Below are 25,091 nucleotides of genomic sequence, written 5' to 3' on the forward strand. Positions count from 1 at the left end.
TAGTACAGTACAGTACAGTACAGTACAGTATAGTACAGTACAGTACAGTACAGTATAGTATAGTACAGTACAGTACAGTATAGTACAGTATAGTATAGTACAGTATAGTATAGTATAGTACAGTACAGTATAGTATAGTATAGTACAGTACAGTATAGTATAGTATAGTATAGTACAGTACAGTATAGTACAGTACAGTATAGTATAGTATAGTATAGTATAGTATAGTATAGTATAGTAGCGTACAGTATAGTATAGTACAGTACAGTATAGTACAGTACAGTACAGTATAGTGGACTTTTACCCAGGGAACTGGTGTTTGAGTCCACTCTGATATCCTGATTCTTTTTTTTCTTTCAACGCTGTAGTTTTACTACAGTTTCTTTTTTTCTTTTTTTAAATCAGGAAATATAATCGTTTTCTTTATGTCCACTAAAATAACTTTTTGAATATCTTAGAAATGTTTGCTAAATGTTTTTTTTCTTTCTTTTGTTTTTTTAAAAGCAGCACAGTTTTGTTTTAAGAAGAAAAACTGCTACTGAGCACAGCACTATTTATTTATTAATTCATTTATTTAGTTAGTTAGTTAGTGATTTATTTCATTTTTTTATTTGTTTATTTATTTCAGTTTAATTATTATTAATTTAATTTGTACATTTTGCTTATGTATTAATGTAAAACTACCATGTTATGTTAAATTAGTGAGACATCTTCATTAGATTTGGTTTGTGAAACACTATCTAGTCCTTCTGCAACAAGAAAAAGGTGATTTTTATTCAACCAGAATATATCTATACCAAAAACCTCCAGATAACATGAGCATCTCACATGATGCTCCCTGTTGCTGTTTAGTACAATTACACCTCTGTTGTCTGCTTTATTTTCACAAACATCCACCTTATAGCCATGACTCTCTTCACATTTTGTGCTTTCTCCTTTCACTGCTTCATGCAATCGGCCATTACTGTTTATTGGCATTTATTCGGGTAAAAAAAACATCCAAAGCTTTTATTTAAATGAAATAATGTGCTTCCTTTGTGATTCGGCACGATGCAACTTTTGCTGTTATTTCACTTGAAGATGAAGCGAGCTGCTATTTTCTCTGCTGCCACGCAGTGTGGCGATAGTTTTAGCACAAGAGTGACTATTTGACATTAGTTTGACTCCTGTTTTGACACATTTCAGCTTAACATTCCTCTGTGCATCGAGGGTTTACTCACAAATCCACACAGTCGGAGGAACAGCTGACTTGAGCTGCCATGAATAATCCTACACATTTTACGCAGCAAAAATGTATCGCACAAGGTAACATCCCTGTTTAGGAGGAAATTCACTTCCAGAAGAAACAAAAGAAGAATTTATATTTCACAGACTGGGAAGCTAAATTATTCCACAAGGTTGGTTAATAAAATATAAACTCACTGTCTTTTAAGGTGTCATTTAACACTAAAACTAACAGAAAAGCTGAAAAATGTAAGTTTTCATCAGTAAAATGTTGTCTTCTTGTACAGTTTCCACATAGAAGTGTATGTAAGGTGTTAAGAGCTGACGTTTACAGGTTTTCTTCCTGTAAAGTTATTTAAGTATTTACAAATGATTTGTTCAGACACATGAAACATACACACAAGGTTGATGCTCCTGCATTCTGCAGTGTCTCAGCAGCAACATTCCTTCTGGAAAGGACACATAAAAGGTATCTAAGTTGAATTGGCAGTAATGTTATGTTTTTCAGCTGGTTTTTGTCTTGTTTGATGCGTTGTGTGGTCCCGGACCGCTACGGGTGCCTGATATGTGCACTTCAGCAGCGATATGTGACTAAATGGGCTTATGAAACCGCTTATTCATGCTTTTCACAAAGGATAAAAGCAGCACCAATAAGATCAGACTGTTCAATAATTCTAATGAGGAGTGTGTGTGTGTGTGTGTCAGCTTCTGACATCTGTTCATCAACAAAGAGATGGCAACCATGTCGACTGTTGTTCACCCATGTTCCACCGCACGTCAGATTTCAGTGTGATAAAAACAACACACACTTATTCTTCCTTAAACTGATTTTTTTCTTCTTCTGTCCTGAATTTGCTTCACTTTGTTTTTTCTTCAGAAAGGCGTTCTGCCCTCCCACTAATAATCATTTTATTATCATTTCTGTATCAACTCTCTTCCTTTCATCACCTTCTTCTCATAAAGATTCATCAAAATAAAAACCACTAACATGAGATGTAGTCGGCATTTCAGAGCAGAAACTGGCCAGCGTTCCCAGTTTCCACATGTTTAATGTCTATGAGGGTTTTAGTGACAGGAGCTGCTGCTGCTGGCTTGTTTTCCACCGCAGACACGTTGCCAGACGCTGAAGCTCGTTGTGTAATTGTAACCTACATCGGAGTGGAGAGTCGGCTGCTTAACCTGCTAATCAGCAGTAAACATCAACATGCAGGAGTCTGCTCCAGTTTTATGTTTTCTTACTGGTCCAGTGCTTCTCCTCTTCATCAATATGTGTGTTTTTTCTCCTTTTTTTTTTTTTAACCCCATTAGCATCATTAAACATCGGTGCTCACTGACGTTCAGTCTTTCTGATCATCATTTACATTAAAATACGAACTTTGTCTCGTGGTTGCAGAGAATACACAAAGTTCACTGGCTTATTTTTTTAAGTGCTCACAGTTGATTTAGCCTCGTTTCATTTATTGTAAAACCCGGCTGCATCCTCGTCTGCTCGGACCATTTATCCAGCTTAACAGTGAAGGTCATAGATCTCATCTCATCTGCGGGAATGTAATAGATATCACATCTGATATGAAGCTTTGCTAAACTTTGACATTAAAAGAAATGTATTCATAAAGACAGGAAGGCTAAAGGGGTGTGAGCTGGGAAAATAGCAGCGGGCGTTACCGTGGAAATGTCATTCTTCTGATTTACAGCCATAACACACATCTAACACCGAGACGTCTCAGTCATCTGTTTCAGTCTGCGCCTTTATAACTTCCCTCATAAATATTTAATGGCTCCAACCATCATGTCCGTCCTACGCTAGCCGCTGAGTTTGACCTCTTTGGATGTGGAACAGAATTGTTTTTAGTTTTTGACTCAAATCTAAAAATTTAATCTGGGTGTTTTAGTGTCTCTTGACATGCAGAAAATACACAATGACCCGATGAAGGGCAAGAAAGCATCACTGCACATGGAAATGGATGATCATCAGGACAGAACTCCTTTCTGTCATGGACATAAAACTGGGTAGAGACAGTAGAGAGACGTCCCACCAACTGCTGAGTTGCTCCTATTGACTCTTTATCATTCAGTCATATGTCAGACGTGCGTGCTCGTACGACCAAAAGCAGCCAGAAGAGTTCATTTACATAGTTTTTTTCTCATGGAAGAGAAATTATTTGTGAAATTCTGGTGAAATTAGTTACATAGACGTGGATTTGAGGAAGAGAAGAGAATAGTTAGAGATTTGGGCTGTGACCATATACTTTTGTCTCGATTCGATTCAATCCCGATTTTTTTGGGTTTAGGAAAACTGTTCTCATTTCTGCATACATCACTCGTATGACAACTATTTCATTTAATCTCAATCTGCGGATTCTGAATCAAATAGAATCAAAATCAGAAAATTTGTCTGAATTTAAGACATTGGCAAACATGATATTGCTATCAATTAAATTGAAATAATGTTGATTTGTGATCAAACTGGTGATTTTACGCCCTTGCACAAGTTCAGGAGGACTCTGTTTTTCTTGTGTTTTTGTCTTTGCAGGTTGTATAAAGTTTGCATGTTCGGTTTTCTGCAGTGACTTTATCTTTCCTCCACTTGTCTAATACGAAATTTGACAGCTATTACATTTAAAATCATTTCCTTTGTACCTATGAAAAAAAAACACAAAGTTCAATCAAATTCCATCTTTGGTTTTGTTGCTTTTCTTTTTTTTTTTTTTACATTTAGCTTCAGTGTTTTGTTATTTTTCTGTGTTTCAGCTGAAACTTTTCCAATGTTACTACAGAATACAAACTTTACATTGAAGTACTGTAAACATACAGTGATTAAAGTGTCACCAGTCATTTACTGCAAATTAGCCACCATTTCACCGTGTGGTGTTCAATCTGTTAATAAAGACGTATGCGCCTCCATGAGGCTGCCTTCAAACAGAAATATGCTGCATTTGAGGCGTCTTACTTCTCCCCACCTGCTCTGCAATCATCACTCCACTTTGCATTTCCCTGATTATGTGTTTGTGGGTTTGTTTTTAGGCCACCTGAAAGTGCCACACTGACATGAATCCCTGCTGGATTCACATGCATGCTCTTTTTTTTTTCTTTTTTTCATACTGTTTGTTTACTTGTTTGGGTTTTTCTTTCATCCTTGTGTAATTTGCTTGTGGCAGATGATTCATTTTTCAGTGGCAGAATAATTTGCTTCACACAGAAATCTAAGGCGGCTGCATTCAGGTGTGATTCATCTGAACTCATCGTGGTTAATGTTCGCCTGGAGTCAAATCCCAAGTTTTAGTCTGTGAGATCATGTAAAAGCCTGACGATTACTGTCCTCTAAGCCACTCTTCTACAGCTGATAGTATTCACCAACCACAATCCCCAGACTGTCTGCGAGGCATGGGAACAATGTATGTAGTATTCCTAGATGACATACTTGTACTGGTTTTATTCATAACAAAATGATCAGACTTAGTTGCTTGGGGTTTGGGGGGGGGGGGGGGGGGGGGGGACTGAAAGTTGAAATAAATTGAAAAAAGAAACATTTCCTGCTTTAAATTCTGCCTCCAAATCAGCCAAGAACACCTTGCCTTGTAACTTCAGTGAGCCCAGCTGCATTGTGGGTAACCACCCACCCCCCACTCCCCCCAAACTAACAACACTGAAAGGTTTCCTTACTGGTTTGGAGAAGTGCCAGCCGTTGAGCCGAGCCATGTCAGGCTGCTCTAATCTGCTCCTCTCTTGACATATTGGCTCGAGCTTGTTGTGCATTATGCCATTTGACAGTCCGAATCAATGTGGCTTAAGTTGTGATCCTGATCCGGGATCCATCACGACACCCCCCCACCAACCCTCCTCCCAGGTCCTTCACCCCGGCTCGCCTCCGTCTGCACCTATTTGTTTGCAGAATCATTTTCAATCAGCCTCATTTTGCTGCCGTGAATAAAAAGCTCTTTGATCTAAAAAAAAAAAAAAAAAAAAGGGGGGGAAAAAAAAAAAAACCTGGATGATCAGACCCTGAAGCCATGTCTCTGAGGGTGTAAAAGAAAAAATCCTATTACAATGTAAAGCAGCTTCCATTCCTGCAGCCCCTTCCTTCAGTTTTACAGCAGAGGCATCGGACGGGATACCGGAGTTTAGCTAAGATGCAGAACATTTTCCACTTCGCCGGGTGGACCGGGCTTCAACTGCTTTGTCGCTGTAATCTGATGCTACCATTTGCATCCCATGCAGTGTTTTTTTGTAACATGTCTGGGTTATTTCTGTTTAACAGAGGGGAATTTGACCAGCAGGACACGGTTTGGGCTGTACAGTACCTAAATGGTCCCCAGTTCTGTGTTTCTGACCTATAACTGGATAAAAACATGTGTGTTTTGATTGTTTTTGGCAGTGTCCCTGTAAGCTTTCACTGCTGATAAGTTCTCTCACCCCACATTTACATCCAGCCAGGTCTCACAGGGTTGTGAAACAGGCCTTGAATTGAAATGATTGTATTTGTGGTGATGGACACGCTTTAATTAGAGGTTAGAGGTCCGTTTCGTGCCTGAATCTATTTGTGTCTTCTTTCATAACGGGCAGCACAGAATGACAAAAGATAATCATATTTTGAAGAATGAATATTGCAGATCACTTGTGTTTGTAAAGTGCAGAGATAGAATCGAGGTTTAGATAAATGCCCTTTAAGCTGATAGAGGAGGTAGTCACAGGAGCACAAACAGAAAGTTGTAACCAAAGAAACGAGTCAAACACTGAGGCATCTAATCCTGCTGTCGTCAGTAAGCCCATGGTACCGTCTTATACCTTTACTGAGTTATTTATTTTCAGTGTTTTCAGTTTCTACTGATGGATTTTCTTCTTAATGAACCTGGACAGAGATGTAGTTCACAACACAGCCAGCTATGCTTCACCTTCTGAGCTCATGCTGAATATTAGATGACTGCTAAAAAGTTAGCTGGAGCTAAGAAGGACTGGCATTAAATAGGATGTAACACTGAAATAACAGTAGAAAAGTACAGAACAACTGGACTAGAAAGCAGATCTGTTGAACTTTATATCGTGCAGGTTCCACTGCAGAGCAAAGCTAAAGCACCAGCACAACGCAGCGCCACAGTTCGGGTCCTTCCACGTCTTTCTGGCAGCAGAATGTAACTTCAGATACCAGTCTGCTGGCATATGATGGCTTCTGTAACAAGATCAGTCCAAAAGGAATCCACTTTGCAGCTCTTTTCAGATCCAAAGGAGCTGTTGCAAGTCCTGGTACCAAACACCCAACACAATGTGTCAGCCAAGGGGGTTTCAGTTCGGTCCTATGAGGGCAGCAATCTAGCGGGTTTCCCGTGTATCCTTACTTCAACATACCTGAATGAAATTAAATAGATCTAACAGCCTATCAGGTTCTCAACAATGACTCAATAAATCTGAGTCAGCTGTGTTGGAGCAAGGATACGTGGAAAACCTGCTGGATTGTGGCCCTCGTAGGACCGAATGGAGTTGCCCTGATCAGAGCAGAATGTCTAATTGGGTCTGAAAATTATCCCAAAGTAAAACCTCTGTTCATTTATACTAAAGATTTAAAATGAAATCGTTTTTCAAAGGACATAAAGTTTCCAGGATTTCACCTGTTTTCAGCAGCACCGTCTCACACCTGAAGCCACGCCGGAGGGATGAAGAGTTCATGTAGTTTCACTGTAAAGACTAAAGTCTTGTAAACCCACCACACGCTCTGAGATGCAAACTCATTAAACATCTGCATCTACTTAACATTTGTAACATTCCTGCCTGTTGGAAAAGAAAGAATATCAAGATATTAAAATATTAAAACGAGGCATGAAAAATTGTAACAAGCAACATGAAACTGCAGAAACTCTGAGAAGATGCAGCCACAGCATGTTGAAAGATGGTTGTTAAGCGCTAAGCAGGCATGAACAGAAGCTTTATACTGTAGACTACAACTCCACAGCATTAAAATGGTCCCACCTGACAATAAAATGCACCAAACGTGGCTTAAATAGCAGGAAGCGACGGGTTAAACAAGGAGTTAACTGATGATCAACCCGAGCAAACTAATTTCACACACATTCCAGGTTTATTAGGAAACCAACGCTCGGTTATTTGGGAAACAAATGAAGATGAACTAATTGATACTGATGAAGTTGAAACCTCGGTGATTGGATGATGGGCTGCACGGTGGAGTGGTGGGCTAGAACTGCAACCTCACAGCAAGAACGTCGCTGATTCACTCGCTGTGTGTGTATAAGTGTGTGAGATTATGAATGATTTAAATATGATTTAATGCATATGTGGACAAACGTTTTTAATTGTTTGTGTGAAACTCAAGCAACAACCTCCGGTGGTTAAAAGTGAAGCCTACGCGGAAGTACATAAAACTGCAGTTCCTCTTTCATCCACTAGGGGCTTCAAAACAGAGAATCCCCATAGACTCCCATGTTAAAAAGACCAACTTCACGGCAGAAATAAACATGTTTACAGCCTGGTACAAAAATCCATTTTCGGTTTATAGGTCAGGTTTACCTTCATGACAACTGTGGGGGGAGTGGATTTTAAACTCACCCGTTTAAAAATAATTTAATCTTGATAGTTCGGCATATTTAGGGGGCGTGTCCTTTTGATTGACAGGTACCCGATCTCCGGCTTCAAGTAAGAAGAACGTAGAACAACCGCGGTTTTTAGCTGGTTAACAACGTGACTTAGCTTTAGCTCGCTTACCTCCGTTAGCTGGTTAGCTCCTGTTATCTCCGGGTTAGCTCGGTTAGCTCTTAGCTACAGAAAGCTCGGAGTTCGCTCAATGTCAATCATCCGCCATGACGCTCTCGGCTCCCCTCTCAGCTCCACCTCTTTGCCCATATTTATATTTTCTGGACAAGACGACACGCATGACGCTGCCAAGATGGCGATGGTAGGAACCGCCCACCGAGCTTCAATTCAGCTCTACAGAAATCTATGGGTGACGTCATGGAGGCTACGTACATCTCTATATACAGTCTATGGTGAAACTGGGGTGTTTCTCAGACCCAAAAAGAAGCTGCTTTATCCAGAAAGCTGCCTGTTCTGTTTGAGACCATCTCACTGCACAAGAAAAGCATTAAAACCAGTCTGACAGAAGAGATTCAGAGCTGATACAAACCAGAACACATAAGAAAAATAAGCCTTAATGTGGTTAGGACGTAACCATCCTGCATCCTCTCTAACGAGCACACACACAAACATGCTAAATGAAAATGAAAAGACCTGCATTAGCCAGAGCAGAGCACTGAGGGAGCATAAATGAATAGCATTATGAAATGAGAATTGTCAATTGGCAGCCATGATTAGTTGGTCTGAGCTGTTTTATTTTGTTTTACGGGAGGGCTGAAACAAAACATTCCCATTATGGGAGAAGCTTTCACCAAACAGCAGGCTGAACAAAGGTCAGGTGACTTTAAATAACCAGCTGCATGTTAAAGGACACCCAGAGGCTTTAATGAGGATTATTAGCATTCAGGTTAGTCATGTATATCTTATTCCCACACAAGAGTCGTTATCATTCATTTTCATTTTATTTATATTTAGGACCCCTGTGCATTGTGTGGTATACTAATAATTAAACTTAAGTGTTTAAGTGATGTGCTTTGGCAGCGTTGCTTTCATCTACTGCTCAGTTAATCAACCCTATGAGCACATCCGCAGACTGAACACATGAATATAATTTAATATAACGGCGTGTTACTTTGACATTTTTCACTTTAAATATGCATTAGGGTTTGCTGATTGCAATGGGCAAGCACTCGCTTTATGTTTTCCACCTCTGTTGTATAGATTTAACTGATCCGCAGCGTGTTTGACATTTATCGGATACTTTATTTATATTTATTCTAGAAGATTGCGTCTGCTGTTACAAACACAAAGCCGAACAGTCCTGCTCTGCTGCCTTCTTTTCACGCCGACGAATCGTTCAGCAGAAAAACCACTTCTGAATTTTTCCCTTAGCTGGAACAATGGTGAATTCAGCCACAGCATAGAACTGTATATGATTTACACAGTTGGCCAATTATTTCAAGGTTATTGAGACAGTGGCAGCCCCCGATGTAGGGTTTCATTTGCTCCCATCATAGGGAATGGCAGGGAGCAGGTCCCACGCTGCAAAGCTCCTCTGGAAAAGGGGGCTGTTTAGCGGCTACATCACTCCACATATGGTCAGCGCCTCCCCTACGCCTACACCAGCATGTAGGGGACGATTGGGGGAAAAGAGATGCAGCAAGAAAACAGCTCAGTGGGGAGGGATCGGGAAGAGGTGAGAGCAGAGAAAAGAGGCAGGGATGCAAAGCCTGTTGAGTTTTAGTTCAGACGTTGGGGAAATCAGAGAAGCTCAGAGGCTGTTTGTGTTGTGGGGGGGGGGGGGACTTGTGCGTGTTTGAAAATGTGCATTTATATTGTGCACTAACAACACACAGAATGAGCTCCACAGTGAACACACCCGGGTCTCCATTTCACAGAGCTTTTGTCATAATTGAAATGTTGAGTTATGCTAAATTCTCTGAGCATGCCATCAGTGTAAGACGGTGGCTCGTTAAAACCTTTAGAAAGGAGCCAAAGTGTTCCAGTTTTATTCGCTTAATGATTATGTGTCACTTGTAGGAGCTCATTTAGAAATGAGGGATTGGATCTCTGGCAGTATACAAAGCCTCCTTCTCCCTTCACTCAGATGCATTTAATCAGCTGAATTACATTTTCTTTATCACCTTCTTGATTGCAGAATGACCACAAAGCTGCATCTGAATGAGGGAAAAAAGGGGAAAAAAAAGAAAAAAAAAAAAAAAAAAAAACAATAGCTGCCCACTGGGTTTACATTATTTATAGGTTTGGACGAGTTTTGGAAAATAACTGAGGCATGTCGTGGAACGCTGATGGCCTCCAGCTGGAGCCACATCCAGGTTGTATTCCCCGACCAACCCAAAGACCTTTTAATTTGTCCTTGTTTGCTGTTAAAAGGGTCCTATTATGATATTTGGAGTTTACTGAGCTTTCTACAGTGTTGAATCCTCATCAGACATGTGAACAGCACTGTTTTTTATCACCTAAACGCATGTTTGAGTTTGAGTTTGAGTTTCCATGGCGACGAAAAATGCGTCGTTTTAGAGAGTTTTTTCTACTTGGAAATCCTTGTGACGTCCCGGGGAATAAGGTTCGGTGATTGGTTACCTTCTACTGGTTAACAAGGGCATGTACAAATACATCAGGCGGGTGGAAAACGTGGGACAAAGTTATTTCCAACGTTGGCTGCTGAGTTTACCAAAGAGAGACATCCTGCTGCATTCGTTGCTGTGGGTTGCTGTTTTCCACTTCGTTTTCAGGGTCGGATTCAGGTTCCAACATGTAGGGCTGTATGCTATGTGTTGACATTGTATTTTGTTTTTTTATTGAGTTCATATGAGCCTAATCCTTCTGTTTATGAGACGTTACAATGACGGTGAAAGGAGGTGCGGTGTGCGCTCCCGATGTAGTGCAGTGGCGGGAGGCGGGGCTTAATGCGGAAGAGTCTCAATCCACTCGTTTTGCCTGCAGGCTGATCTGACAGCCTACGGAGAGGGTCGGTCTGAAGTAAATAAAGCCATTTGTGACAATAACTTGATCAATCCCAGCCCTTCTGGGCTCAGAAATAAAAATAAATTAGCCTGAAATGCACATAATAGTTCCACTTTAACGTCAGTAAAGAAGCACTTCATGGCAGCTAGTTTGGCATTCACCTGCGCCACTTATACGCTGATCTCTCTCCTATCAGTTCAACACAGAATTGTACTCATTTTCTTGTTTTTAAATAAACTCATTGGCTTCTGAAGATATATTTTACGGTTTCCGTAGGTGGAAAGCACCACCACATGTTGTGAATGCGTTCCGAGTGCATACCTCGAAGGTGCCCCAACACAATCGTCCGACCAAATCGGACCCCCAGAGTGCCAACAGATGAGCCAAGATGCTCCTAAGATCACGGGGTTTATTGCTACAAAGCCTGGCAGCCAATGAGTTAATGTTTGCATTCGTACATGAAGCGTTGCCCCGGGTGGAAAACACCCGCCTCATTAATTCAACTTGGTGACTGTGCAGAAAAGAATTTACATGAGTGTAAAAAAGATTTGTGTTTGTGAAAAAATAAATGTGATTTTGCAAACAAAGCAGAAAGTGTCTGAAACAGACGGGTTTCTGTCGCTGCTTTTACACCTCTATCTGGAACTGAACTATCTTATCAAGTGCGTTTCCATGACACCTGGAAACATGCAAAGACAAAATATTGCAATTTTAAAAAAAACGCTAATGAAAACACCTATATTTTAAAAAAAAAAAAAAAAAAAGTTAAATGTCGCTAAAAGTTTTTACGCTCTCATTAAGATGGTTTTTAAGACGTTTCAATATTGAAACATTTTGCAAAAGTGTAATGAAAACACTTTTTTCACATTTACATGTCCCTGGACATGACCTGGGGATAATGACCAGTTCATTTCTGGTAAAGATGGCAAGGTTTGGAACAAACAACAGCAAATTCTAGAAAAGAAAATGAGGGAGAAAAGCTTTGAAAAGCCAAGCAAATTCTCCACAGCAAGTAGAAAACCCCAAAATAACGCTACGTGGCTCCCTTACATATGCCGCAATTTTCGTAAAAGTAGATTTTACGAGACTTGAGGTTAATATGCTGGACACTGTCCAAAGGAAACACCCGCAAATCACAATTGTTGTTTGTCAAAACTTAGAAATATTGCTTTCATTTTGCAAAAAAATGTCATGGAAACGCAGGTAGAGAGTGGACAGCATCCTGTCCTCCAGCACTGCGGCAGGTTCTTGCTAGAACCAGGTCCCACAACCAGAACCCCTCATTGTGGAGAGTCATGAATATTGAGTGGGTAGAGCGAGAAATGGCTGTCAACGCAGGTAACCATTTCCAGGGCTGTAAAGTTCCAACATTTTATCCTACCTATGGAAACATCCCACCTTTTTGCACAGATGCATGAAACTGCAACGCCATGTGGTGGTGTTCCAGTACATCCTGTCTGCACGGAGCATGGGAGAACCATGGTGAGCCAGTTCCTGATGCCATGGTGTATAACGAGGAGAGTTAGTTATTAGAAGAAACCCACCTTACTTTCAAAGAGAAAGTGATTAATTTATCATGTGAAAAAGTGTCATGATGTATTTATGGATTAAAATATGAAATTAAATCCCGATTTGTTGTACATACAGACATGTTTAATGTCTGTATGTCGGTATTTCATGTTTATTATTTCTAATTATGATCCACTGACTACAAACGGCCTTCAGGAGAAAAATGTGAGATTGCTTTTTCTTTTTAAATGCGGCCTGAGGGTTACAGTTTTATTTTATTTCCGAAATGTCATGAACTGTATCTCATTGAGAACTGTATCTCACCTGAGTCATTGAAAAATGATATTCTTCTGGGTTTGATCATTCAGTCACTGTGTGCTTTTAAAGCAGCCAATGTGTTGATATCCAGTTGCTAGCGTGTGATGCAGTACGTAAAGTGAAACTGAGCTGTAACATGACGCAGTGTACTTGCAAAGTGTATTTTCCGAACCTCGGGACACTCCTGGGCAACAACAGCTCCAGAAATGTACATATTAATCTTAATTTTTCATCAAAATCAGTCGGAAAGTTATAAACCTCTACTTTACAATCTTAGGTTTTATTTAAAACCATCTTCTAAAACCTGTCACTTTACTTTTTTCCTGTTAATTATTGACATTGTCCTCATACTTTTCCCAGTATGTTACAAAAAATACAATTCTCTGTCGTGCAACCATGACAGCTTTTCACTTTTATGCTTTAACTTTAGAATAATGCAAGTTTGAAGTCTGCAACACAGTTCAGGCTAAAATGACCAGAAATAGATGGGCTTAAATATATAAGCATATCTGGTTGGGGTTAAAATAACGTAGATTTAAGGACATACACATCTTTGTATTCAGGATCATGGCAATGCTAATGTCACCTGGAAGCAACCTGCAGACATGTCAGCCTAATGCAATTTCCTTCCATAAAGTTTGTCACTACTTCATATCAAAGATGTGGAGAAATCTGCTTATTGCGTGTTTTCCTGAGGCTGGGCTGCACACGTTTTATCATATCACAGTGAGTGTTTGTACATAAACACTGAGATAAGACATATGTCATTTCCACAAACTGAAAATGAAAAGTCTAAAACTTTTTCACCTCGCGTCTGGGTCGTTCACCAGGAGACGGAGCATGTCCTGACAGCTGCGCTTGTGTGTCGACTCAGTTGTGTTAACAGAAAGATTTTAAAGATGTTTTATTTAATGACTGAAAGGATGTGCTGCTTCAGCCTGAGAGGGAAGCAGTGTGACAGTATGATATCGTCAAACTGTCAGCGCGCAGTGTGTTCTGGTGATGTAGCCTGGTTTATCAAGCTGGGCACAGTTAGCAGGATGCAACAGTCTGATATTTTCTGCAGAAAGCTAAAATGACAGATTCTGGGTCTGATGCACTTTGCAGTGATTTTTTTTTTTTGTTGTTGAAAGGTAATGACCTGTGCATGCACGCAAGCGGAATCTAACTGTGTGGCCACATTAAGTCTACACAGTCGCTGTAATATACTAATTAGTGTTGCCAGATGCTTGGTGGTAGAGACGTGCATGCAAGGGAATGGCACTCATAAATTCACCTTCTCATCAGGGAAAGGGCTATTTCAGGATCATTGGTGCCATGACTTTTCAAACAAAGGGATGGGCAAGATACAAGGGGAGGGGAGAAAGAGGAAGAGGGAGACGGAGTGAGAGGGATTGTTGATGAGCTCAGAGCCAGAAAAAAAAAAAGTCAGGAAAATTTGCTTAATAAAATTAGGGACAGTTGAACTGCACAAAGCCAGCCGGTGGTTGAGGGGAGGGCAGCATTCAGCGCAGGACTGCAGCCCTCTCGCACACAAGAACTTCCACCTGAGAGTGTCATTGTTTCTCTGCCACACACCTCTCATAGCTGTGGCTTTAGGTTCTATATGAACAGGCTCTACACTGCTGAGGCACAACCCGACACCGGATTATCTGTAAACCTCGATTAGACCTGCAGAGTCTGGGTGGGCTCAAAGGGTGGGCCATGCATCAGCAGGCAAAGGAAGAAAGGGATCCTCACAAAATGGAAGAGACTGAGGAAGCCCCCATGTCTGCATCTGCTGGAGTTCTGGATAGTCCATCTTCTGATGCTCTGGAAGCTCCGACTGAGCAGCCCCAGACCACCCTGACCTCTAACCCCCACAGATGGTGCAGTTATCTCTGTCAGCCGTGGTGTCTGCTCATCGCACTGACCCTACTCCTGCTTTCTCTCCTTGGTAGCTGGGCAGTGGTCCACCTCACCCTGGGGACTCACCGAGGATCGCCTTTTCGGATCTCAGCCGGCTACGATCAGCGGATTCCACAGGATGATACTGCCACCATCGAGCCCCACTTCACCACCAACTGCACCATGGGTAAGTCATACTTTGACATGTACTTTCTCCCTGTGTGTGTGTGTGTGTGTGTGTGTGTGTGTGTGTATGAGCTGTTGTCCTGACTGAATAAATTCTTATAACTTAGCAAAATGCTTATTTATTTCCATTTATGAGATGAAACAGCATAAAAAAGAAACTCTCATCTTTGTCCGTGCAGGAAGACTCAGCATTATATAGTATTTTTATTCAAGTTTGAGTTGAAGGATTAAACATGAATGGATAGAAGATAATAAGAAATGATTCCACTAGATGGAAACACTTGGATTGCCCCTCATGCTGTCAGTTGTTTTCTTGTTTCTTGCGTATGTGTGGACTAAATGTGTCTCACATGTCTGCAGAGTTCCCAAATCTGCTCAAACATGTCTGGAAACCGCACAGCAACTTTCTGTGATTTTTAACTTCATTATACCATGTTGTGGAATGAATTGCGTAGACCGGTCAAGACTGAGATAATATCCTCCTCTGTCAACCTAGAAATCTCCCAGAATTGAATTAATATCACTGATTCAATTTCCTCTGAACTAGACGGAGGCGCACAACAAACCCTCCCTTAAACATGTAATGTGTGCATTACCCAGGAAATGTGGATGCAATCCTTGTTTCCGCCAACAGATAAGTATTTGACAGGAGCAAAATGCGACACCAACCAGGTGCTGATTCAATAAAACGCTGGTGTTTTTTGCGAATTTATGAAATATTCCTGTGTGTTTAACATAAGCAGGTTTTTTTTAGCGAGTTAAAGAAAAAAGAGGAAAAAGCTTGATGTTTTTTCTTTATGAGTGACTGGTTTTAAAACGCTTCAGACAAGAAAAGTAGTTTAGCTGACAGTGATGTGCTCTGCAGAGCTCAAATAAAAAAGAATGGAGAAGCTAAAGATAAGAAAGGAAATGCTTCACCGGTAGCTTCCCATCACAGAATAAATTACATTTAGAAGTTGGCAGCAGAGCTCAAAAGACATCGCTACAATGATATAAAACTGTTTACACAACTTTCTTCTTACAACCTGACATAGGTTTTAACTAGATGTGTTAGAGTAAAGTGTTTGATTGCATTTCAGCGTCATTCTACTGATTCCCATCCGCTTTGTTCAAGCGTTTGTCACCACTCATTAGGCTTAAACCTTCTGACAACAAGCTGTTTAAAAGCTGTTTATCGTCATTGTTTGAAGCTGAAAAGCTAAACTTAAAGGAGAATTTTGCACTACTAATGACAAGCTGAATTTTCTGTAAATCCTTTATGTATTTATCTATTTATCCCGTTGCAAAGTACCCGCTGTTGGTCGCGTTGCAAAATGCCGGCGTGTTTCACTCAGTAGCTGCAGAGGAAAAGCATGTGGCATCATTAGAGCTGCCATTGTCCTCAAGTTACACCACTCCAGTGTCATAAAGACACCCAAATGGTAGGAAAAGGGAATGGCCAGATGTGCAATCCACTGTACCGCGAGGTTCTAAGAAATCTGGAAAAATCTGGATTTTTCTTTTGTTGACTTCTAAAGGTTTAGTACAACTTAGAATGTTTTTGGGTTTTTTTTTTTAGCTGTAAACAAAATAGCATTATTTAGTTATAATGCAAACCACCTATACTGTTGTTAAAAATTGTGTTTTTTCACTCATTAAAAATATGCATTTTGTGGATCAAAATTGACTCAAAACCAAGTTTGTTTTTGGAGATGGAGAAGAAAAACTCATGCTTTTTAACGTCATGACAAATAATATCATAGACTTTTGTTGCTCACACCAGTAATAATCATGAATACTGTGTTGATGATTACAGAGCAGTTTTTATCAGCATTATTATACCAAATGCCTGAAGAGTGACAACATTTGTCCAAACTGCTTACATTTCATGAAAATGCTGTCAAAGCTAGAAAACCACCAGAGGTGACCGCCATATGAAGGAAAACGTCTCTCAATTTATATGTAACAAAGACCTGCTGGAGGTTAGATACACAGCTAAGTGGAGTTAAATTTAACACTTACCCAGCGTTTATATGAGAACCAATGAAAAACCTTTCAATTAATACTTTTCAAAGTGTTCACATTTTTTTACTCTGTCAATTAACAAACTCTTGTAGATAGATAAGTAGATTTCTTAAAGCGCCAGTGTGTGAGGATTATTCAAATCTAATGGTTTGCTAATTGAATGCAAACAATTACCTTTCCGTTTAAGCTAGTTAATACCACTGCCAAAGCAACAGAGTCACAAATGTCAAAATGTCAACATCTCGTACAAGTTTGAGTGTCCTGAACGATACATAGTTCTGTTCCATTATTGTTGCCAATAATACATGTCCTCTATGTATTTGGTACCAAGCTAATGTTAATAGCTATTGTCATTGTGTAAAGTCAAGTGAGAAATCTCTTAAATTAAATGATGAAACATGAGGGAAACTCTGGGAAAATACGGCTGAAAGAAGTGCATGATGTCCTGCTGGTATGACTTCTGTGAAGAAACGAAACTAGGCTAACTAACAGATTACCGTCTGCAGTTTTAAATAGCAAGTAACAGTAAATGATCCCACTAGGATAGTAACACCAAAATTAAGCTTCACTGTTAGACTGAATGAACTTACCTGTCAAGCAGAAAGCTGCAACTTCCACCTCAGTTCTGAAGTCCCTCTCCCTCATCGTCTCCATCTGGTGAATGCTACACCCATGTAGACTTGTTTCAGAACAGAAAGATGATAAACTTCCATCAGTGGAAAAATAAAGGAGAGAAGCAGTTAGAAAATATCATAGAAAATGGAAACTTTCTGCCATTTGATGTAATTATGGTTAGGGCTAGTGTGACCTCATCCCACTCGGGGTTGGGGGACTCTGGTGGCTGCGGGTGACCCCCTGAGAGGGGACCTTAACTGCTCCATATATGGAGTGGGTGGGTTTCCAATCCTGGTGGGGGCCTTGGGTGGGTCAGCGGTTGGAGTTGCCTCGTGGTGGTGGGGCGAGGCCTCTGGAGGAGGCTGGGTCGGCGGATATTGGCTCTGTGGTGGGCAGTCGTGCCATTGAGGGGTCGGTTGGGCGGGGGTCCTGGGCTTTGGTGCCCAAGGCTGTCCCCTCTCTCACGGGGGTGGAGGGTCGGCCTCCGCAGAGGGGGTTGGGCTGACCTGGATCTGTCGCTGTGGTGGGGGGCAGGTCCATGCCCTGGTGCCTGGTAGTGGCCCCGAGACCAAGAGGACGGTTTTGGAGGGTGGACTTAATGTTTGTGTGGGCCTGTATGTGCCAGAAGGTGTGTGTGTGTGTGTGTGTCTGTAAGTGTATGTGTAGATGTGTGTGTATACCAGGATGATGGTGGGGTGTGTAAATGAATTAGTGTGTAGGCAAGGGGGGGGGGCCCTCCTGGGGGTTTAGGGGCGGTGGACCCTTGATCTATCTCACCTTCGTAAAGGTCTGTTCACCGTCTTTCATCCATCGCTCTTATGGTGCTCGCAAGTTCAGCTTAAACACCCTGTTTACACCAATGTCCAGTGGTTGGAGTTCTGTCGTTAATCCTCCCAGAATGATGGCAAGCTCCAAATTGTTTTGCTTCACTTGATTTTTTCCAGTACATTTTGGAACTCAGTGCGCACATAAGACGCACCGGCCTTTAAGGCTCACAGTCAGTCTCTGAGAAAATGAAAGGTTTCTAAGTGCGCCTTATGGTGCAGAAAATATGGTATATCATAAAGGTGTAATGAAAACACTTTTCTCATTTGTGTGTCCCTGGTGGACAGAGAGAAGATAGGATTGTTTTTGACAAATAATAAAGAACAAAACCATAATCGTCATCCTTAAGAGCAAACAACGGGAAACCCTGAGACAACGCTACACGGCTACATGGCTACACGGCCACATGGCTACACGGCTAGACAGCTATATGGCTACACAGCTACATGGCTACACGGCTAAACGGCTACACGGCCACACGGCCACACGGCCACAAGGCCACAAGGCCACACGGCTACATGGCTACACGGCTAAACGGCTACACGGCCACACGGCCACAAGGCCACACGGCTACATAGCCACATGGCTACACGGCCACACGGCTACACGGCCACACGGCTACATGGCTAAATGGCTACACGGCTATATGGCTACACAGCTACACGGCTACACGGCTACACAGCTATATGGCTACACACCTACTCAGCTACATAGCTACACGGCTACAAATTCTCGTAAAATCTCGCCCCGTGGACATTTTATGAAACTGCAGCTTATGTTTATTGAAATTTTTTTGAAAGATCGCTTTTATTTTCCAAAAACCTGACATATGTCCATCCCATCCTCAGCCTAACAATCCTGTAGAGCAGGGTCGGCCAACTCTGGTCCATGAGGCCCACAGTCCTGCAAGTGGTAGGAGTTGGCCACCCCTGCAACACACCTGACTCAAATCACTTGTGCACAAGTCTGCTGATTAAGGCTGATGTGTGTATGGTATGTGTTGCAGGAGTGCGCCCCTCGAGGACTAGATTTGCTGCTCCTGCTGTAGAGAATCATAGGTTCTGCAGCTTATTCCAGTTAATGCTGGGTTACACTTGCGACAGGTTGTAAATCCAACACAAAGACTATTTAACATACATACACACAGTCTTTTTTAGACCAGAATCTTTAATCAGAGCATGGTAAATCTTCTGAGCCTGATGTACAGATGTACAGATGTTCAGCTCCACTGTAACATACACAAGCTTGTAACTCTTTAAGTACTTGGTAGTAGATTCAGATGTATTCCCTGGAACATTGTCTAGTTGCCTGACTCTTCCCTTTCTTAGACTGAATTTTCATGCATAATTTGCTAATATTGAGCAGAATCAATTTTTCCGCTCCTGCAGGGTTATTCTCTGCTACGTCTCTTCGCTGTTTCTAGCGTGTAAAAAGACAAGCAATGCATTCTTTTTACCAGGCTAAACAGCTGAACACTGAACCACCACTCAGGTCTCAGTTGACCTTCAAGGAGATTCATGTTTCAATCAACAATATGCAATTTTACCAAAGCTTTATGTGAACGCTTGCTCTTCTCTCTGTAACTAGTTGTTATCTTTGGCTTTTGGCTGAATCACCTGCACAATGCCCAGCTTTTAAATGGCCTTTACCTTGTAGCTTCTGCTTATCGCAGACTGGTTTTACAAGAAGCTGATCGTTCCCAGAGCCCTCTTTCTGAATTAAATGGAAAATTCTTTTATGTAAGAGTTTTTTTTATTGTGTTCTGCAACAACATATAAACAAGCAGAACAGAAAATAGAAATAGCATTTATGATAGGGCAACAAAAGCTCTACGAATGAGGAAGGAGTGGTGTGAAGATTTCGCTTCAGATTGGGGTCAGGTCAGCACTGCATGCAAAGACTCCCTCATCTGATGCAGCTGATATTTCACAGCTGCCCATCTGATTAGCAAGCAGGAACATCTAACTGGTTATTACCTGGATTTGGTTGTCAGATACGCAAATTTGAGATGGCAACAAAGACAGGTATGGAGCAGAAGAGATTTTAAAGTACAAGAAAATGTATATTTTGCACCCTTCCCCTTTAATACTACATGTCTAACTTTACTCTTGCTTTAACCTTTGGAGACCTAGTGGAGAGATGAATATGTTAGTTTGTATTTTTGAAGGGCGCCTGAGATTTTAATGGGATAACCTGAATCTAAAGCATCCAGTAAATCAGTGCAGTTTTATGTAAGTAGGGATTAAGAATGAATCACTTCCCAATCCACCTATATTAAAGAAAACCTTAAATTAAAGTGCAAAAGCAAAATGAGCCGAGAAGCTACTTTAAATTCCCACAAAACCAATCGGTTTCCATCCCTTCCTCATTAGTAAATCGGCTGTGATCCTTTGTCATTTCTGTCAGCATTAGCACGGAACAGAGTGGGTGCTGCCACTCATGCAAATCCAGCCATGGCTGAACAGCGTCTAATTGTTCTCAGCGCTTGGTTCACTGTGTTCTCCTGCCAGGCAGCACATAAGCCCCGACTAGTCAAGAGAGAAAAAGGCTTGCAGACGTGCTGTACTCTCCTCAGGCACCACCTGGGCACCTAGCACAACACCCACGACACACCTCCCACTCCCGAACTAAGTCCTAATTCGTCTCGGCACACTCTCAGAGCAGCCACACCACATTTCGCGGTGTTCGAAACCTCCCCCACTTTCCCCTCCAGCACCTGTCACAAACCTGGGCTCGGATTACCTTCCATCCTACCAAGAACAGTACACGAAGCCAAGGCTTTCAGCATCAGATACACTTGTTTATTTTCTTTCTTCTACTCAAAATTAGCCAATTAATGCCATTAATCACCTGTGAATACGGAGGAGCACGCATCTGATTTTGCTTGATTACATGATTTCAGTGGATTAACTTCACCACATAAAACAGACTGTTGGCACACAATGTTCTGTTTCCAGTGTGGTTGCGTAACGATTTCCAGCAGACCTGGAAAAAAAAAAGGATCATTAGCCAAGAGGGATAAAAAGTCTGCCAATACTGATCATGTCATGTCTGGTGTGTCTTGATTAGCTTTATGCTAACACTTATGCTTATCAAAAGTGTTTAAATTTGATAGTTTTACATTCACTTTTAAAGAAAATACATCTTTAGGATTAAGGATTTACATATCAGGACATCATTTATGGAGAAACAAAACCAATATTTAGGAGTGTTAACATGATCAGCTTCCACCATGGTTGAGGAGCAACTCACTCCACTTTTCACACTGAGCTTTGTTTGTTTGCAGCCCTCTTAAAGCCGCACCACAGCTTTCCAATCAGATTGAGCTCTAATCTGATGTTCGGTTTGGGATCATTACCTTGTCATATGAGCCAGTTTCAGCCAAACTTTAGCTGCCAGAGTCTACTTAATGCCTGCAAGGTGGCTGCAAAACAAGCCCAAATCAATAGTCTTCCTCTACCGTGCTTGACAGTTGGTATTAATTGTTTTGTTTTTTCCAAAACTTCAAATATGTGATCACTTTTTTCTTTCAGACAAACTAAAGGTGGAAGATGTTCGTTTCACCTTGACGTGTTGTGACTGGCGTCTGCAGTCCTCCTCAGAGACGTCATCTGACTACTGTGAGGCCATGAAAATCAGAAAACAAGCCAGGGACACCATCAGCCAGGATGGAAGAGTCTTCGTACACTTGCATATTTAGGACTCTCTTCTCAGATACCAAATTGGCAGATCTGGCTGGTCTACCATGTTGGCCATGCTAAGGAAGATAAACAATTCAATTCAATTCAACTTTATTTATATAGCATCAAATCACGGCAATGCCATCACAAGGCGCTTTACAGACAGATAAAAAACATAAAGCCAATTCATAATAGCCTATATAAGGAAACCAACAGATTGAGTTGGAGGTCCAACTCAATCTCCCATCTTGAGCAAACTCACTGGCGACAGTGGGAAGGAAAAAACTCCCTTTTAACAGGAAGGAAACCTCCGTCAGAACCCGGCTCAGGGACAGCCAGCCATCTGCCTCTGCTGTGTGGGGGGAAAAAAAACAAAACAATAAGTCAAAACAGCTGGATGATGCTTCTGAGGAAGACTGCAGACTCCTGATGGAACATGTTGACATCAAATGAACATGTATCTTAAATTAGTCTGATAGAAGAAACTATTCATAAAGTTTTCACAAAGACTAAATTAACTTTTTTTGATCTGCTAAAACTTCATCTTGTTTAGGCAAGCTGCCCAAAGTCTTCACAGAAACGTACCAACTGGAAGATTCTGATCATTCGGACCAAATTTCATCCATGCTGGTTTAAACATCTGTGTAGATCAGATGTGGGCGAACAGTATTTCTGTCAGAACTAAATAAGACCACATCATTTCATTTTTTTCCCCGTTTTTGATGCAGAAAACTTTAGAAGTGAAGAAAGGTTGCTTTCTTTGACACTTACCTGCAGATGAGAATCCTCCTGCTTATTGTGATTTTGACGCCCACCCTCCCTTTCAGTTGTTTTCCTAAGTGCTGATCAGTGAGGTGAAAGCAGATATAGTCAATGGAGAATAAATAAAAGGAGCGGCATCTCACTCCTTTCTCCATACACTTCCAGTTTAATTAACTCATCAGTCACTGGTCCAACGAGCAATCCAATTTGCTGCACCTAAAGTGACTTCATGCCCATCTCTGGAGCTAAAAGGAAGTTAGAATCCAACCTTCTACCAGTGTCTCTCTTCTGGTCGTGATAAAGCCGCACAGAAAGCGTCATTATTCAAACTCTGACTGACGAGCTCCTAAGCAGCTGTGGCAAGAAGAGGAATACGACAGATTACATTTCCTGTAAACTAAAATGAATGTTTGCCTTCCTGAACAGCCTGTTCGGTTTGTGTGTTTATGAATTACCCTGCAAACTGTACATAAAAATGCTCAGACGCTGCCGAACTCAATCCTGTGGGAATTTGAACTGGTGACCTTCTTCCTCTTGGCCCATTTCCCTAACCACAATACCATGATGCTGCGGGTCTGCCATGGAGCATCCCAGCAACTCTATATGCAGCTGTTAGGTACACAGCCGTGTAAGGGTGTCGCTGAGTCCATCAATCACTCGCAGCCTCGTGAAGGCGACAAGGCAAGCGGGTTTGGAGGAAGCCAGTGGAGTGGACAGAGGGTTAGACACGGATGGATGGCTGGTGGAGTGTTTTAAAGTAAAAAAAACCAACATCCAGTGTCATCGCAGGACATATCCAGTATGTGCCTGTAATTGAGACTTTGCTCTATTTGATCACATACCTCAGACACTTCTTGTGTTTGTTGCTCAGTACACAGACACAACAGTGATACCTCGTGTTTCAGATGAAAAACTGTCAAACTTGACGAAGATTTATTAGTGCTGAAGGATGTCTTACAGAGAGGCAGCGGCCCATGAGGCTGAGCGATGGAGTAGAACTCATTTTATTGTTTGCTGTCAGTCTTGTAAAAACGCATCAACTCATCAGTGCACATGAACCCACCGATGTGCATGTGTGCAGACTTAACAACGTCCTGGAAACAGGGCAATTTCCTCTGAACTCCAGCGATGGGATTTTTTCCCCTCATTTTTTGTGACACAAATCACATATCCCGTACTTTCTGATTTAAGTTTACAAACTCCAGAGTTTTCCTGCTTTTCAGGAGTAGATTAGTGTTTTGACAAAGATGAAAAACAGACAAATCTGAAAGCAAAAACAATCTAATTCCACCCTCTTCAGCTGATCTCATTCATCCACTGCAGTGAATCCGAATGGAAATACAAAACAGAGTTGGGATCAAACTTCAAATCAAATCAAACTTTATTTGTATAGCACTTTTCGTGCTTAAAAACAATACAAAGTGCTTTAGATTATAAAACAATTTACATGAAAATAGATAAAACACTAACACACATACACATCCCCTTTCACCCACCCTCACCCATGCCCTATTAGCCCTATAACAGTTAAAAGAAGATGAATGGCCAGGTGCATTTGTACCGGATGCAGGAAGAAACATAAAAGATGAGATTCAATTCAAACATCAGCCGATCATTTAATGTCAACTCCAGGCTGAGCATTTAGTATATTGTAGTGATGGTGTTTTGCTCTGTTGTGCAGCTACGTGTCCATATTTAGGTTTGGTAGAGAGCAGGATGTAGAATTTGAGGAAAGTAACACTTGTTTTACTAGAAAGCATCATTCTGCAGCCAGTAGTGTTTGGATCATATCACTGGAAGATGGATGAACATTTCCAATAAATATTAAAAGTTTATTTGAGGAAAAGAAGAAAAATATGGCCAAATAACCTTCACATGACTTTTAAGTTATACCACCTTAAAAGGAGTTTGAAGTTAGATATTTGCTGCCTCACTGTGCACAAACCAATCTTTGCATTAACACAACCTTTTTTTTTTCTGTTGCTTAAAAGCAGGACTACTGAATAAATCTGTAATCTTTCATTTGCAAATTTAAATGTCTTGCACCAGAGCTATTCCCTTCACCAAGGAGGTGGCAGACGTGATGTGTTTGCTGGCGTTTATCTGTCTGTTTGTTTGTTAGTAACTTTACACAAAAACTACTGGATGGACTTTCTTTTTTTCCAGAGAACGGGTCTTGGTTTAACTTAGATTCCATTATTCCGGATCACTTTCTGTGTGCAGACTTCTCAGTATAACTCCACAATAAAAGGTCAGAAAATCAAGGAGAAGTTCCAGGTTTTGAAAGATATCAAGGCTAGATCTGCATCCTGGCAAAAAAAAAAAAAAAGAACAAATGAAGATATAGACACACAACAAACACCACAATGCAGACAAGACGCTTGGCTTGGTGAGGGTCTGCGCTCCCCAAATGCTTTTGTTTCAGTATTAACAGATAATTGAACCAGCATCTCCTACATGTAGCTTCCTGGTGTGTCCTGCGCTGCAACTGACTCCAGTCTTCCCTGGTCGACC

General features: G+C 41.2%; 1 protein-coding gene across 1 annotated transcript in view; it reads left to right on the forward strand.

The window, feature by feature from the left end:
• alk (ALK receptor tyrosine kinase) overlaps positions 1-25,091 on the forward strand; it is a gene marked incomplete at both ends in the record, with an annotated part of 582,154 nt that overhangs the window by 445,043 nt on the left and 112,020 nt on the right. The window contains one exon of the mRNA XM_079262769.1: positions 14,559-14,692. Within this exon, the coding sequence (XP_079118895.1) occupies positions 14,559-14,692 (134 nt within the window). The remainder of the gene's footprint in view (positions 1-14,558; positions 14,693-25,091) is intronic.

Source organism: Telmatherina bonti, assembly GCF_933228915.1.
Source record: "Telmatherina bonti genome assembly, chromosome: 22".
Lineage (NCBI taxonomy): Eukaryota > Metazoa > Chordata > Actinopteri > Atheriniformes > Telmatherinidae > Telmatherina > Telmatherina bonti.